The sequence below is a fragment of the Chionomys nivalis genome, chromosome 1, assembly GCF_950005125.1.
Source record: "Chionomys nivalis chromosome 1, mChiNiv1.1, whole genome shotgun sequence".
NCBI classification, from domain to species: domain Eukaryota; kingdom Metazoa; phylum Chordata; class Mammalia; order Rodentia; family Cricetidae; genus Chionomys; species Chionomys nivalis.
Window position 1 is genome coordinate 21,545,955 of NC_080086.1, and position 18,448 is coordinate 21,564,402.

Consider the following 18,448-nt stretch of genomic DNA (forward strand, 5'->3'; position numbering starts at 1 on the left):
AAAGAAAGATAAAAAAAATAACTACAATTCTTCAATTACAAAAAAATAAATAAATAAATAAACTCCATAATGAAAAGGTAGAAGAATAGGGCAGTAAGCATTTACTGAGCCTGGTGAGGAATATTCACAGACAAGATATCCAGTAATATAGCCATCCACTGACCTACTTTACATGTGAATAAGCACGGTAACAGGGGCTACAAAAATTTTCAAGATACTGAAATATTAATAAGGTAATTTATGTTTTCTTGGCATGTGACTTAGAAGTCAGTTTGTCCATAAATGCTATACCAGCTGTGCTTACAATATCAATCAAACTTCTTCTGTGAATTAATATTGTAGTGTTGCTGTTTCCTCTGGGAAATGTTACATCCTTAAGAGAAACTAGAAAGACAGGAATTTAAACAACTCAAAACAGCTCCAGGAATTCTCTGACACTAGCAGATTCGCTAGTCCCCTTCCTCCCCAAGAGTGTATATACAGTAAGTGACTGCTGGGAGTCATTGTCAGACAAGCCCTGCTGCCTGGAAGAAGTAGAGACCAGCAGGATTGCCTAGAAGAGGCACAGATCAACTGAGGCCCTGGAAAGGACATTGTGGTGATTTGGATGAGAATGGCTTCCTTCCATAGGCTCATATATTTGAATACTTGGTCCACATTTGATGTATCTGTTTGGAGAAGATAATGAAATATGGCCTTGGTAGAAGAGGTGTGCCCTTTTTGGAGAGGTGGCCTTGTTGGAGGAGTTATGACCTTTTTTCAGGAGTTGTGTCACTGGAGTTGGAGTTTCAAATGTCCACACCATCCCAGGTCATCTATCTCTTTTTGCCTCATGATTGCTGTATCAATATGTAAGCCATTGTTCTCGCACCATTTCTGCCTGCCTGCTGCCATGCTGCCTACCATGATGGTCATCACTTCATCATCTGAAATGTTAAGCAAGCTCCTCATAACTTCTTTCTTTTACAAGTTGTATTGGTCATTGTGTTATTTTACAGCAATAGAAAAGTAATCAAGGTAGGCACTCTCCGAACTGATGAGCTGTCTGCAGGTTATACAGTGTATCCCAGTTGTCTAGCTTTTGGGGACTGCTGCCCATGCTGGAGTGGGCTTTGCAGCATCTGTCTTTGAATCAACTTTGATCTTGTAAGTAGCTTTCCATATTATTCTTATAAGGAACCCAAATAAAACTCATCAGTTCACCAAGTTGAACTTTGGTGATATCTTTATTTTGGTCTATCATGTGCTCTTCTCTGGAGTCAGTAGATTTGTGTCTTGTATTTCCCCAGGAAAATTGATCACATGCCAACCACATATCGTTTAATGATATAAATTCATTTGTTTCTCTGAGTTTTTGTAGGAAAATAGCTTCTTTCCGTCACTGTCATGATAATTTACCTTCCTATCACATACACGATTTGAACACTTGTCCTAGACACATTGTTCTCTGTGAGAACCTTTTTATTAGTTTAGTGGAAATAAAGTGGACTGCAAAACAAAAAGGGTCAGATGAAGTTGAAACAGAACACTTAGAAACATGTTTTCTTGAATGAAATATGCTGGTATTAAAAACAAAACAAAACCAAAAACAGGCTAAGCCCAGCGGTGGTGGCATATGACTATAAACCCAGCACTTGGGAGGCAGAGGAAGGCAGATCTCTGAGTTTGTCTACAAAGCAAAGTTCAGGACAGTCAAGGCTACACATAGAAATTTTGTTTTGGAAAACAAAACAAAAGAAAGAAAAAGGAAAGAAAAAAAAATAACAAAAAATAAAAATATATACTCAAAATAAGCAGTCTACTACAAAAAAACCATTAAATATTTTATTTATTTTCCTGACTTATTTGTGATATGTATATGTACAGCACAAGTTTGAAGGCCATAGGAGAAACTTTCTGTGGAAGCTTTTCTGCTTCTAACATGTGGGTCCAGCTGTCAAAATCAAGTTACCAATCTTAGTGGCAGGTACATTTTACCTTCAGAGTCATATCACTGTTCATGAACAAATATTTTAATAAAGAGTAAAGATATTTCCTCTGTGGTAATACATAGCTCCAATTACAGACATTTGGGAATTGTAGCCTTGTTACAAAACAAAATTTACAAGAAGGGGTGATGATAAATATGAGAAGTGCAGTGTTTGCCTAGCATGCCTGAGAAGGTTTAAACTATGTATTAATAAAGTAAGAAGACAGAGTTAACAGAAGAGATGATTGTGACCTGTTATTTCGTCCTTTTTGGGACTCATCAGTACAGTATAGCATATGATCAAGTAAAATATTTAGTTCCCAAATATTAAAAATGTTTAAATCATTGCAAGATTAGGAATAAAATGTTTTAAGGAGGTTTAGTAATTTAGCATTCTTGTACATGAAACTCCCAAAAAAGTTTAATTAGAAAGCTAAATTGACATTTTCTAATAATATATTCTTAGTCTATTTGAATTAAAAAAGAACACTGATAAGTAAAACTTAAAAACATTTTGACAATGGTATTAAATCACAGAATGTGGTCTTGTCTAATATCCCTTCATAATGGTCATTGAATTTTGTAAAAGAATGATGATCATATTTACAATAGTATTTGGAGACTTTACACCAATTATCATATCTATTGTCGTTATTGAATCATTTCCATAGGCTCAGTTATCCCACATTTTTAGGTTCCATGCTTTCAATACATAAACCAATTTAAAAAATTCATATCTGGTCCTAAAGGTTAAGCTCACTAATACAGGTATGATTGTATTTTAAGTTTAAGATATGAATACTAACTCATATCCAAACACCTATTTTAATTTAAAATCATTCATGCTCATTTCCCTTATGTTTGATCCTTTGAGTTTTCATCTTTGGTGTCAACACATATTATTGAAGGATTTTGATGATTTTAGCAGATCAGGGGTGGAGTCGCAACTGTAGATAACAGGTCACAGAGCATCTGTTTATCAGGCATGCTTTGGCATATTTCCTACCCTGGGTTTAAAATTTCTGGGCATTGTAAAGTATATCTGCTGTACTTGCTACAAATCCACTTCTTAGGTGTGTACTCCTTGGCACTGCTGATCCCACCGTCATTCAGGTAGGCACATTCTCTGCTTCCTTGGATGAGAACCCTAAAGCAAAAAAACAGACAAAAAAAATTTCCATACAGGCCTTATTACATTCAAACACCTGAACTAGTTTTGCACCTGGGAACTTTTACATGCTCAGGGTTTGACTAGAACACCACACTTTTGTCATTTGCTCATGTTGAGTCTTATATCATTTGCAAAGGCATTTGACTGGCTCTTGATGTCATGTTCAAATGCACTGTTGCCATCCATGGGTGGCATCACTGAGGATGATTTTCAGTTCTATCTTGAAACATTTCACATATATAAAAGCAGGGAAACCCATTTCTTATTAAATTACTAAAAGGTCTTTAATGATGGATGTGACTTGGCCTCTGTTTTATTGTTCCATTCAAAGAGCTATTCTTTTATCCAAGAGCTGTCTCAGAGCTCTTTGATGATCAGAATTTAGTGGAGGCTCCCAATGTCCCTCGAGTTTCTGTAACTGTGAACAGTTAGCTGTGCAAACAGCTCTCTGACAAGCCCTAACCCACAGTTCTGCAGTGGCTTCTTGGGGTTTCAGAGCTCTAACTGCCCATCCTAGCTTCTACCTACTTCTCATGAGAGTGCCTATTTTCAAGGAAAGTTTTTGATTGGTGATAGAACAGACAAAATCTAACCCAGGTGCCATCATCATGCTAAAGATTCTGAGTGAAATCACACTAAGAAAATGCTTTGAAAATTATGGCCAATAAGTGGGAGGACATCCAAAGGATTTAAATTTGTAGGAATGTGGAGGTTGCTTGAATTTGGCTCTGCACGTAAGCACACACCCTACCTCTGGGCCACTCCTCCACTTAGAAGGTTTGTATTTCTTTCTTTTCAGTACAGTTGGAGTCACATGACACAATTATCAATCTCTTATAGGCACAAGAAACACATTTCACAACAAATGATCACAGTAGAAGGAAAAGTGATCTAAACAACATACAAGTTGTTATATTCAGTGTTGTCTGTCGATGTCCAAGCGTGGTCTGATGACTCTCTGTACAGGCCGATCCAGTAGTCAGAAGTTCCCTTGTATCTCTTCAGGAAATTCTGTCATGAAACATAGAAAACAAATGCATGTGTCTCTCAGCTTCAGGTGACCCCCGAGTGTCTCTAACCTACAGCCTATTCTAGGGATGGTGGCTATATTTTACACTCATAACCTAAAACACGTTGCTGGCCACCTATTCTATGGAGACTGGGAAAGTCCCTTATTAAGAATATCCTTGCAGGTTTTAACAGTTGCCATATTCAGTATGCAAAACCTGATAGTTTCAAGGAATACTTACACGACCAACAGGTATATCAGGTTTTACAATGAGCACTATATGAGAGTATGTCTTTGGAATGTCTTGGTGCCCAAACTAGAAGCAATAACATCAGCAATTGGCACCACACTACTAATGTGCTCCCCATAAGCCCCAACTACCTGAGGTAGGATTCTACCTTTAAGATCTCTATATTAAGACAATGCATATTCAATAGAACAAACAACAAACCAATTCATGATCCTTTCTTACCAGCTCCTCAAGGCTATCAAATAGAGCAAGATGGGCCTCTAGTGCCATGCAGTAGGTCTGACTGAATGTCCAATTTCTTACATCTTCAGAAAAATAAAAACATTTGCTTCCAAATCCAATCCAGTCATTTGGGCATGTGGAAAAATAAGGTCCAGGTCTTGAAATGGGTGTGTTTTCTTTGCTCACTAAAATGCAGACAGTGTCATGAATAAGACATTTGCTTATAAAGACTGCTGGATTAATGCAACCTATATATTTTGAAAATGTCTTGACTTGAAAATTTAAGTCAAAAGATATGTTATTTTGGAGAAGAGGCTTTCCTTTTGTTTACCCAGGAAATGAAAGGCTGTGGATTCATTCTGGGTTAAAAAATAAGGTCTGATCAAGGAAGACCCCTGAAAAATATTCAGTAGGAACTAATGGCCCAGATGATCCAACATTTCAGAGCACCTCTGTTGCAGTTTCCTCTGACTTCTGCATCCAGAACAGCCTCAAGACTCCTGGCTTAGATGACCCATCCTTATAAAATACTCCAGTCAGGACTTGACCATAATCCTAAATTTTTTTGGGTCCTCATAAAATTATCAGCACCTTTCTACAAATTGGAACTCTTTGTTTAAAAGAGTATTGATTACAAGTTGTTAGGAATAATGTTCAGAAAAAGCTAAGTAAAGGAGATTAGATTCAGAGTTCTTATAAAGGAAAAAGGGGGAATACTATGTGATAGTGCTCTTGTACACTATAAATAAACTATAAACTCATAATAGTTTAATAAAACTCTGATTGGCCAGTAACCAGCCAAGAAGTCTAGGTGGAGTGACCAGACTAAAGGAATTCTGGGAAGAAAAAATGCAGAAATTCAGTCACCAGCCAGATGCAGAGGGAACAACATGACAATGCCTTAATGAAAAAGAGGTAACAAGCCACGTGGCTAAACATAGACAAGAATTGAGAGTTAATAAACCAGAGCTATAGGCAAAACAGTTTATAATTAATTTAAGCCTCTGTGTTTTTCTTTGGGACTGAATAGCTGTGGGACTGAGTGGGACAGAAGCTTTCATCTCTACTTTCCTTTCCTTCCTATTGCAAATAGGGAACAATAAACATGGATATGCAAGTATCTCTGTGATAGGTTCTTTTTTTCTTCTTTTATTCTTGACAAAAGAAAGAAAATTCCTCACTTATCTGGATTTCACTATAAGTAAATTCCAGCCTATAAAACATGGCATGGACAAAATATCTTTTTCGATATTTAAATTTTGGTAGTGGGCTTCCTATTATTCTATTACACAATTAAATGTATATAAACATATGCTGGCTTTTGTTAGAGCCAATCAGAATGGCTATCAGTAAGAAATCTGATAACAATGCTGGGCTGTAGTAACACGACTTTAATTTCAGTGTTTGAGAGGCAGAGACATACAGATTTCTATGATTTCAAGGTCAACTTGTTTAGAAGCTTGTGCAGAAAAAGGACACTTATTTACTGCTGGTAGGAGTACTAACTGATACAGCCAATATGGAGGTTCCTCAAAAAACTAAAAATTAAACTTGTCATGTGACCAAGATTTGCCACTCCTGGACATACAAGAAGCAACCCACATATCCTACTATAGAAAATTGTAATCCATGTTTATTGCTCCCCTATTCACAATATTAAGAAAATGTACCTGACCTACATGTCCCATCAATTGATGAATGAAACTAATGAAAATGTGTTACATGGAAAAAACAGAATGTTACTCAACTATAAAGAAAAATAAAATTTTCAGGAAAGTGGATGAACTATTAAAGTATAATACCAAGTGATGTCACTCAAACTGAGGAAGAAAGAGATCCCATGTACTTTGTCATATGCAATCCCAGTCTGTGACATACAGTGTAAACAAGTGTGAGGGTGGCTATGGTACAATACTTAGAGAACAGAACAAGGAAGACTGGTGTAGGGTGACAAGGAAGGACGGGATGCAGCCAAGGGCCCATTGTAACGTGAAGGGGCCTGCTTGTTGGGGTTTCTGTCCTGCCCGGTTCCCCATAGCCAGAAAGCCCCAAAGAAAATCACACAGAGTCTACATTAGGTTATAAACTGATTGGCCCATTAGCTCAGTCTTCTTATTAGCTCTTGTAGCTTATATTAACCCATTGTTCTTATCTATGCTAGCCACATGGCTCAGTCCCTTTCACAGCAGGGCAGGTCACATGTTGCTTCTTCAGTGGTCTGGGCTGGATTGGGAGGAATAGGCTTTCTCCTTCCCCAAATTCTCCTGTTCTCATCGTCCTGCCTCTGCTTCCTGTCTGGTTGACCTGCCTATACTTCCTGCCTGGCCAATCAGCATTTATTTAAAACATGATTGACAGAATACAGACAATTCTTCCACACCAGTCCATAAGTCATGAAAAGGGTTATAAAAATAATAGTTTTCATTGTTTCAATTCTGACAGATTTTCTTATTTTTGGAGATGATAAGATAAAAACGTAATTGACAGTGGAAGTCTAAAACCATAACCAAAGCTCCATGGCTTCCGAATGGCTATTCTAACTCTATGGAATGTCAATGGGATACATTGGGTTTGGGACCTGGCAAGTCTTTGAGCAGTGATTTTAATGCCACTCTGTGATATGTCTGTCTGTGAGTCTATAATAATAAAGTGATCATGTCTATATATGTCTATGTGTGTACATGCATGTGTGTGTGAATATTTGTGTGTGTGTGTGTGTGTGTATGAAAGATTCTCTGAATGTAGCAAGGGTTCAAAGACAGCTTAGAAGAATAATAGACATTTTTTGTCACACATTTACTATTTTCTTCCATTAACAAATCAGAAGGAATCTGCCACTCTTTCAAAGGTCTAGTCAGTTTCAAGAAAAAAAGAAAAAGATCTTTGAAGTGAAATATCAAATACCGGAAATGACCTTCTCTAATTATTTTTAGAAAATGGACTTTGTTATAGTTGTTCCCAGTTTTTATACTCAGTACCAAGAGCTTTCAATGAAAGGGACAAATGGAACAGACAGTAAAGGTTACTATCATTTCTTCTTATCTGACTTTTTTCTGAACTATATGGTAGTTTAGGTTGTACTGACCAAAACTTGTTGGGCAATGTTTGTTCTGTTTAGACATGTGTGTTACTCCTTAGTGTGGTTAAACTTGATTTCATAAAATAATATCAGATGGTGGTGGTGCACACCTTTAATCTCAGCAATTGAGATTCAGAGGCAGGTGGTTCTCCAAGTTTAAGGCAAGTCTGGTTCCCAGTGAGAAATTCTGTCTCAAAAAGCCAATATATATTTATATCATGGAACATTTGATCCAGTTATTGCAGCAAATTTATACAATATTTTATCACAATATTCAGAACAGTCTACAACTAAAAGCTTAGGAATCATATTCTGGAACTTTGTATTTGATACTTTCAGACTGTTGTTGAAGATGTTAACATAAACCATGTTATGGAGGTTCTGTACCTTCCCCCACCATATTATTCTTCACTGCCCTCACTTCTGTCAGCTGCAGCAACCTTCTTGAGGTTTCTCCTTTGAGTTTTCTTCTCTTTGGTCTCTGCTTTGAAGAGTTCCCCCAGGTGTACACATGTATCCTCCATCTCTCTAAAGGTTGCATAATATCATCTTTCCAGGGAGACTGAGCCTGGTTTCCTGTGTACACCACGGCCCGTGCTGATCCTTCTCTGTATTTTTCCTGCTAGACCCTAAGTTCCCAGAGAAGAAGAATTGAGGAATTTCCAGTGTGTTTAACTATAGCCCTTCCCACAGTGCCTGGCTCACAATGATCAATAAGTATAACTGACAATGTGAATGTAGACAGAACGTTTCAGAATTTGGAGAATGTGTCACTTACCTGGCAAAGCAATCATGAGTGCAATTACTACTATAGTGAGAAGCATGATCACTATATAGCAGCAGTAAAGCTTAACAGTAGACTCAGGGGAGACATTTCTGAGACATTTTCCTTGGAGCTCTTTACCTGAAATTATAAATATGAGAACATCAAGCTCAAGACCCTTTGGGTAAAAGATACATTTATCCAGAATCAACTGTACATTTGGTTTGTATTCTTCCCCTGGAAATGCCCCTCTCAAAAGGTCCTGGTCCACAAATGATGTCTTTGGCCCATAGAAGGCTAGAGAAATGGAAAACAGAGTTTTCCCCAAGAAGTTTTCCAGTTGACCAGTGAAGCAGCAAGCAACAGAAATAGTGAAGAACAACGTGAAAAAGAAATGATGTAACACGACCCATAGGTTAGGTTTATTTTTGTAAGAAGAGAGCTGGTTAGAACTGAGGGAATAATAATAATAATAATAATAATAATAATAATAATAACAGTAATAACAACAACAATTAAAATCAATGTGCCAGATGGGGTAGCACAGTACTGTGGTTCTTGTGGAGGCCTAAGAGTAAGGAGTTCAAGTGGAACCCTGAAATGCAGCCTGCTAATACACAGAGAGAACCAAGAAGTGAGTGACCACCCACCTGGTGGGACACCCCACTCTCTAGTCCCTCCACACTGTGGCAAAACCCTAGGCCACTACCCCACTTAAACTGGTTTCTCTAGCCAGCCAGCAGGCAAGTTTCCTACAGGTAGACTGCTCCAATAATCTTATCTTATCCATTGGATCCTGAAAGCTACAAGTACCACTTTGTCCTCAAACCTTCCTATTCCACCCTGCCCTCCCGCAACCTCAGAGGAATGCTAAAACACATGCTGCACCTACACAGAGAGGACCAAGAGTGGAACTCTAAAGCACAAGCTATGAATGCACAGAGTGGCCCAAGAGAGTAAACCAAGAGAGCAGATCAAGAAAGCATGCCAAGAGAGAGGGCCAAGAGAAACCTCAGTGGCTTACTGAGACACAGACATTGACAGTACAGAACAGACCAAGAACAGTTCCCAAAGAAATAAACAGCCACTGCTAGATTGAACCAAGAGGAAAAGACACTGCTGGCACCAATTGAAGGAAGAGATGGTTTGGCACCATTGGAAGAATTCATCCAACAACCTAAAAAGAAACATGTTAACACCAGAACCTAGTGATCACACAGCAGAAAGACTTGATTATCCTAACCCAGAAGAAGCAGAAGAAAACAATTTTAATCATAACTTTAGAAGATGACAGAGAACTTTAATGAGGAAATAAAAAGCTTCCTCAAAGAAATGAAGGAAAAGACAAACAAACAATTGTGAGAAATCAATAAATCTCTCAAAGAAAAGCAATCAAATAGGTGAAACAAACAGTTCAAGACTTGAAGACTGAAATAGAGACAATAAAGAGAACACAAACTGAGGGAATTCTGGATATGGAAAATCTGGGTAAATGAACGGAAACTACAGAGGCAAGCATAACCAACAGAAAACAAGATATGGAAGAATGAATCTCAGTTGTTGAAGTTACTATAGAGGAAATAGATTTAATGGTCAAAGAAAGTATTAAATCCAACAAATTCTTAACACAAAACATCCAGGAAATCTGAGACATTATAGAAAGACCAAACCCAAGAATAATAGGGGTAGAAGAAGAACTCCAGCTCAAAGGCACAGAAAATATATTCAACAAAACCATAGAAGAAAACTTCCCCAATCTAAAGAAGGAGATCCCTATCAATGTACAAGAAACTTACAGACAACCAAATAGAGTGGACCAACAAAAGAAATTCCCATTGCCATGTAATAATCAAAACACAAAACATACAGCCCAAAGAAAGAATTTAAAGAGCTGCAAAGGAAAGTAGTCAAGTAACATATGAAGGAAGACCTATCAGAATTAAAGCAGACTTCTCCATTAAAACCACAAAAGTCAGAAGGTCTTGGACAGATGAGCTGCACACTAAGAGACCACAGATGCAAGCCCAGACTACTATTCCCAGCAAAGATTTCAATCATCTTCGATGGAAAAACCAAGACATTCCATGACAAAATCAGATTTAAACAATAACTATCCATAAATACAGCCCTATAGAAAGCACTAGAGGGAAAACTCTAACCCAAGGAAGCTAACAAAAGCAGAAGCAACAGATAATCTCACTAGCAAACCAAAAGAAGGAAAACACACAAACACTACTACCAAAAAATAACAGGAATTAACAATCACTGGTCATTAATATCTCTTAATATCAATGGACTCAATTCACCTCTAAAAAGATGCAGGCTAAGAGAATGAATACAAAAGTAGGATCCATCCTTCTGCTGTATACAAAAAACACACCCCAACTTCAAAGACAGACATTACCTAAAGTGTTGGGAAAAGATTTTCCAATAAAAGGAACCTAAGAAAAAAGCACATGTAGCTATCCTAATTTAAAACAAAATAGACTTCAAACTAAAATCAATTAGAAGAGATGGAGAAGGACAGTTTATACTCATAACAGGAACAATCCATCAAAATGAAGTCTCAATTCTGAACATCTATGCCGCAAATGCAAGAGGACCCACATATGTAAAAGAAGCATTACTAAAACTTAAATCACACATCAAACCCCACACACTTATTATAGTAGGAGACTTTGATACCCCACTCTTTCCATTGGACAGGTCAATCAGACAGAAACTTAGGAGAGGAATAAGGGAACTAACAGATGTCATGGATCAAATGGAATTAACAGACATCCTGTATCTTATTGAATCACCATGTTTAAAGTTATAATTTAACAACAGCACTAATCACAGAAAACCTGCAAACTCTTAGAAATTGAACAGTGATTTATTAAACCACCCCTGGGTCAAGGAATAAATACAGTAAGAAATTAAAGACTTCCTAAAATTCAACAAAAATGAAGGCACAATGTACCCAAACCTATGGAACACTATGAAAGTGTTGCTAAGAGGAAAGTCCACAGCACCAAGTGCCTACATAAAGTGGAGAAAGCTCATACTAATGACTTAACAGCACACCTGAAAGTTCTAGAAGAAAAAGAAGCAGACTCACGCAGGAGGAGTAGAAGAGAAGAAATAATCAAATTGAGGGCTGAAATCAATAAAATAGCAACAAAGAAAACAATACAAAGAATAAATGAGACAAAGAGCTCCTTTTTTGAGAAAATAAGCATGATAGACAAACTCTAATCCAAACTAATCAAAAGATAGAGAATATCCAAATTAACAAAATCAGAAATGAAAAGGGGACATAACAACAAACACAGGAAATCCAGAGAATCATTATGTCATACTACAAAAGACTGTATACCCACAAAAGTGGGAAATGCATGTGACTATACACAGATTAATATAAATGGGTGAATTTAAAATATAAGAGCTAGCTAGAACGATGGATAAGCTAATAGGTTAAGCAGTGTTGCAGTTAATATAATTCCAGTGTGATGATTTCGGGTCTGGGTGGCCGGGAAACTAACAATCAGTCTCCAACAACACATTAGCATGCCAACTTGGGGCTGACTACATCCATGGAAAACCTGACACAAGCTAAAGTCATATGAGAATAAAGAGCTTCATGTTGTAGGCAAGACTATATTATATTTTCTTAATTAGTGACTCATGTGAAGGGGCCCAACCCCCTCTGGGGTTCTATAAGAAAGCAGGCTGAACAAGCTGTGAGGAATAAACCAATAAGCAGCCCTCCTCCATGACCTTTGTATCAGCTCCTGCCTCCAGGTTCCTGCCCTGTTTGAGCTCCTGCCTTGACTTGCTTCAATGATGAACAGTACTATCAAAGCGTAAGCCAAATAAATCCTTTCATCCCCAAATTGCTTAGATCATGGTGTTTCCTCTCAGCAACAAAAATCTTAATTAATACAGCTATCTATGATACACCAAAACAAAACTCTAATTACAGACAGCATAAATAATTTTTCCCAGTGACCCAAGAAAAGCAAGGATATCTGTTCACCACTCTATGACTCTGGAGATCCTTGACAGGACTATAGAGCAAGAATAAAAAATAACATTTATCCCCATAGAGATAAAGTGTTGATATTCAGATGACATGGATATATCTATATATACATTTATAAGGAGTCTATTCAAAGGGCTCTAAAAGTAGTGAATGAGTTTACAATACTTCAGGAAAATATGTCAGTGCACTAAATAATTTGCATTTCATACACTAGCAATTGTCAAATGCAAACAAATGTGTAAGGATTGCAGCTCTCGCAGCACTGCCAAACGCACAATTTTACGTTCAATGAAACATGCTCAGAGTCAGTTGCTGGAAGAGCAACAAATGTTCTTAATCTTTGAATAATTTCTCCATTAAGTTTTAAAAACTCACAATACATTGTAAGTACAATTTCTTTTGAGACACACACACAGAAAGACACAAAGAGAGACAGAGGGAAACAGAGATAGCTAGAGAGACAGTGAGAGAGAGAGCAGAGAGAGAGAGGAGAGAGAGGGAGAGAGAGAGAGAGAGAGAGAGAGAGAGAGAGAGAGAGAGAGAAACTCCTGACAGTTGATTATTTATCTTTTTATTCCTTTTTAGGGACCAGAGCAGAGTGTTTATTGCGCTAAGTGCAATTTATTTACATTCATTTTACCCACCAGGTTTGTAGGAAAAGCATTATTGTAATCAAGAAATCTTTGCCTGAGACAAGTTCTTGTCCACAAAAATACTTTTCACTTTTTTCAAATTTATTTAAGTTTCAGGCTCTGTGTTTGGGTCTGTGATCTGAGTCAGTTATAATACACAGGATGAGCTGTGAGTCTCACCATAAAAATCCACTGTCTGAGCATCATATGCAGAAGAGTTTTTATCCTTTCTCTACCTAAGAATTGTTCATTTCCCCACCTGCATTACATGTGCACACTTACTGTAAACATACATTGATTTTTAATTGTTTTTTTAAGAAAAAATGTGCCTTATTATGGAATAAAATGATGCTTACATAGTAAATATATACATCAAATATGTTTAATAATACTAAGCTTTGGGGAAATCATTGAAATACAGCTTAGAATTTTGTTAAAATGAGTCTACAGTTACCTTATGTCTGGATCTAAGGGAAGTACCTGTGTTTACATAAAAACTTGCCTGTATTTAGAGTAATTTTATGAATTAACCCTGTAATTTGCAACAATTCAAAGGTCTCTGAACTTGTGACAAAGTAAAGCAACATTACTCAGCACTGGTGAAAATTATTGAGAAAGAAAACTGGACTTTGTGCTTACACCTGCCCATTCTTATTCTGGTTAAATGTTTCGCAACCTGCTGTCCCCAGAGGCCCCTAAAGCAGAGCATGCTGGACAGCTCAACTGTCTCTTAAAGCATTTTAAAATTAGTTTCCCTTGGGTCAGCCAGACGGCTGTAGGTAAAGGTGCTTGCACCTCAATCCTGGTGATCTAAATTCAATCCCTGGAATATGCGCAAAAGTAAAATGAGAAAACAAAATACACATAGTTGTCTTCTGACCTCTAAACGGCACCCCCTGCCCAAACTACTGCCATCATCACCAAAATCCAAAACAACAATAAAGCTCCACTTAGCCTCCCTTGTAGTTTAGTTGGAGAATCTGACCGCAGATAAGAGTTTTGATGTTGGGAAATTCTGACTGCTACCCACCTGCTCTCTTTCTGCTCACTCTCTTACCCACCAGTTTCCTGTTAGTTTTCTCCTGACCTGTTTTTCTATTCAGACTTAAGATTCATACTTTGAATTCACAGCTCAAACTGCTCATCAATCGTCCTCTGGAATCTCTTCTACTCTAGCCAGCTGTGTTCACATTGGACATGCAGCTGTTGAATTCACTGTGGATGAATCTCCAATGCATTTACTACTGCAGGGATTCATCTCCCTGATGTTCTGGAGAATCAAGAGTGTAAGAGCAAAAGAGACAAGGATGACATAGGCTGGGTACAGAGAAGAGGAGTGTCTACAGGAGGGCATAGGGAGCTTGGGGTGGGGTTTAGGTCTCTATCTTGATTGTGATGAAGACTTCTTGTTTATATATGTTCTCAAATTACATGGAAATGTGCAACAAAAGAATAAATTTTACTGAATATAAATTACATTTTTAAAAAATTCGAGCTGACTTTAACCACCACATTTTGCTCATATTCACAAAACTATAAGAAAACAGAGAGTCTCAGTTTACACTAAGGAAAAAGCTGAGGAGGACAGGAGACAGAAAAGCATCAGCTCATTTAGAAGCAGAGGTCCCAAGGGTGAGCAGTTACAATTCTCCTTGAAACAGGAAATGTGTTTGATTTTCTCCAATCCAGAGGTCAGAAGTGACTAAGTTCCTGTTTTCTTTCTTCTAAGAGAGCTCCCTGCTTGGATGCTGTGCATGAGGATATATTTTGACACTAAACATGTCTACCGAGTAGCTTTAGAAATGCTTCCCTAGATCTTCCTAGCAGAAACACACCATATCAGTTCCTCAGGGTTAGCCCATAATGTAAATAATTTTGGGGTATCTTGAGCAGGGAATATTACAGCAGCCTTTGAAGCCATTGGAGATATCAGTGCTCCCCTAAAGTGTATTTCCTCCTCTCAGATGAACAGAATCTGCTTCTTGTCCTGGGTAGACATGACACACCATTGTGTCCTCTGATAATAGTTTGTCCTGTTGGGCCTGCACTCACCTGGCCAAGAGATCACCTTTTAAAAGGCTAATCCACCTAAAGAGGTGGCAGGAGAAAATCTTTCTCTACTGACATAATGTGTTTTTCTTTTCCAGAAACTCCACCCTGTGTGATCAATTGTGGAACTGCAGTCAAGCAGTCAGTGAAACTCACTGGCTTTTCTGAGTTCTAAATCAAAAAATCTGAGATATTCTGTTCTGTTTTTCTCTCTTTAGGATGTTGGACAAAGCCAGGTTTTTCCCTCTTTCTCTGAACCTATCTGGTTCTCTTATGGAGCTACTTGCTAAATGTGGAGTCCCCAAAGTTACTGGGTCAACATATGTAGTATTCTTTGGATTTTGGCTCCTTAGAAACTTTTCAGCCTTTTTTTTCCTTTTTGGCTGAACACTTAACAAAGATGTCTTTTGAATTTAATGCATACAGAGTTCCATAATGGCTTTCTATTTCAATAAGGTCGATAAGCAACTTTTCCTTTAAATAGCTCCTCAAACCTCTGAAAGTTATGTATTTATTTTCATGCATATGTGACTTTTATTTTGCCATTTTCTTACTTGTTTTTTTTTAAATTAAACTTTTAATGCTTGTTGTGGAAAATATGACAAATATTCAAAAACTGAAACAAATAGTACGGTAAATTCTCTGCCTGGGCTAACTTGCCTCACAGAAATATGGGGTGTGTATGTGTTTCTGCGTGAAGAAGATGGTTTCAGATATGGGACTATTTGACTAAACTGGAAAACACCTACATTCCTCATTTTCCAGGAAGCCCATATTATTTCACTAAAACAAACAAGCAAGAAAACAAAATTTTAAGTAAAGGAAGAGGGAATAAAGGAATAAAAATGCAAGAATAAAACAGATAGTTTCCAAATACAGAAGACAGTTTAACAGAAATTCCACAAGACTTCTTGTTTCCATAACTTGCATAAACCAGAAATGCCAGAGAACTTGCTGGAGTAGGGGTTCAGTTTCTAACTGCACCTCCTCTCTCCACCTTTCCTTTGAATCAACTGGATCTGCAAACCCCAGTCCCCAGTCCCACAGGGAACTTCTTCAGCTGTGCACATTGAAAGCTGTGCTGTTAGAGTTTCTTCATTCTGGGACTTAAGGATCATGTTCTACAGCTATTTCCAGTAACTCCTCAGAGTGCAAATTATCAAATAGAAAGTGAGCTAGTAAACTACACACATACACACACACACACACACACACACATGCACAACAAACAAACAAACAAAAACTAAAACCTAAAAAAGCAAATGTAACTCAATCAACAAACAAAAGCCATATCTGAGGATTTGGTAATTAATTTATTGTTCATTTCTCTTGCCCAGAAATACTTGAGTATTTTATACTCTGATATAGTAACTAATATACCAGAGGCCTCTAAGCATTTCAACTTCTACAGATACCCACCATGATAGGATAACAGATAAGAGATTTAGTCCCTCTCAGGGTCCTTGGCAAATCTCCTCTCTGTCTTCTAGTGTGAATCAAGTTGTATTAAAATACATACCTATTTTTACCTCTTGCAGGCTGTCTGGCGTAGGGAGGTCTCTCTTTAGCATGCACATGGATGCTTCTTCAACCTTTGCTTCAAAGGAAGAGACTCAACTGAATTCAGCAAGAAATTTCAAACTTGAAACCCCGGGGAGGGAGAAAGAGCCTTGTAATGCATGTGTTGTTTCTAATATACATTTCAGAAGCTCAGCCCAACCTGTCTGGGTGATTCATTAACCTCTCCTTATCAGTTTTGAATATGTTACCTTTGAGCACATAGTTTTTTACAAAGGCAATTGTGGCATAAACTTAAGTAGACTTTAAACATGATAAATGAAACTGATAAATACTTTAGAATCTGAAATTGTCCTGTACTTATCATCAATTTTTAAAGAAAAATATTGCTTTGATAAAAGTTGTTATGAATTGGAGAAAGGATTTATTTATTTTTTGGTTTTTTATATTTATTCAAACAGTCTCACAATGTAGCTCTGGCTAGGCTCAAACTCACTATATTGACACGGTTGGCTTCAATCTCTTAGAGATCAACTTGCCTTTGTCTCCTAAATGCTATCCGTAAAGATGTAAGCTGCCACACTCAGGCTAAATATTTTAATTTTAGAACATGCTTACTCAAAGTATTTCTAGATTTTGTTATTCTGATAATATTCAGTAATTCTGATGTTTGATGAAAGAATGAGGCATCTGCTGAAATGCCACTGGTCCCAGGATACAGTTCTGAATACACAAAAGGAGATCAAGGGAATTCAAATTGCAAAAGAAGTCAAATTCTCACTATTTTCAGATGATATGAGAGTGTACAAAAGTGACCCCAAAAACTCTACCAGAGAACGCCTACAGCTGATAAATACCTTCTGTGATGTGACAAGATACAAGATCAACTCAAAAAAAAAAAATCAGTAGCCCTCCTATACATAAATGATAAAGAAGCTGAGAGGGAAATCAGAGAAACATTAACTTTCACAATAGCAAAAAATAACATAAAATATTTTGGAGTAACAATAATGAAAGAAGTGAAAGAGCCTGACAAAATTGAAAGCCTGGGGACAGAAGGAGAAGGGAGGGTAGAAGAGGGAAGGGGAGGGTTAGGAGAACTTGAGGGACTGAGATAGTTGAGATAGAGGAAGGATAGAAGTTGAGATGAGATGAGAGCAAGGAAAGAGATATCTTAATTGAGGGAGCTATTATAAAATTAGCTGAAACCTAGGTCTAGAGAAATTCCCAGAAATCACAATGATGACCCCACTTAAGACCCTAAGCAATAGAGGAGAGGGAACCTGATCTTGACTTGCCCTGTAGTCAGACTGATGATTATCTTAAATTTCACCATAGAACCTTCATCCAACAGCAGATGGAAACAGAGGCAGAGACCCACATCTTAAGTAGCACTGGACTGAGCTCCCAATGTCCAGTTGAAGAGTGGAAAGAATGAGAATATGAGCAAATAGGTCAAGACCAAGATGGGTTCATCCAATGAAACAATTTACCTAAGCTAATGGGAGCTCACGAACTCTAACTAGACTGGGAAGGAACAAGCATAGGACCAAACTAGTCCCTCTGAATGTGGTTGACAGTTGCATGGCTGGGGCAGACTGAGAGACCACTGGCAGTAGCACCAGGATTTATTTCTTCTGCATGTACTGGCTTTTTGGGATCCTTTGATCTTCGGATGTATACTATACTATAGATATAGTAGGAAAGGCCTTGGACCTTCCCCAAAGCAATGTGTCTTATCATCTCTTAAGATTAGATGGGG

The 18,448-nt window shown here is 37.6% G+C and overlaps 1 protein-coding gene across 1 annotated transcript; it reads right to left on the reverse strand.

The window, feature by feature from the left end:
• Nucleotides 1-2,971: 2,971 nt before the first annotated feature.
• Nucleotides 2,972-16,760, reverse strand: LOC130878465 (C-type lectin domain family 2 member E-like). The gene is made up of 5 exons (XM_057776452.1): nt 16,688-16,760; nt 8,479-8,604; nt 4,622-4,806; nt 4,045-4,151; nt 2,972-3,116 (listed from the first exon to the last, which is right to left on the reverse strand). The coding sequence occupies exons 1-5, from the start codon at nt 16,743-16,745 to the stop codon at nt 2,972-2,974; spliced, it is 621 nt and encodes a 206-aa protein (XP_057632435.1). The 5' UTR covers nt 16,746-16,760.
• Between the last annotated feature and the right edge of the window lie 1,688 nt (nt 16,761-18,448).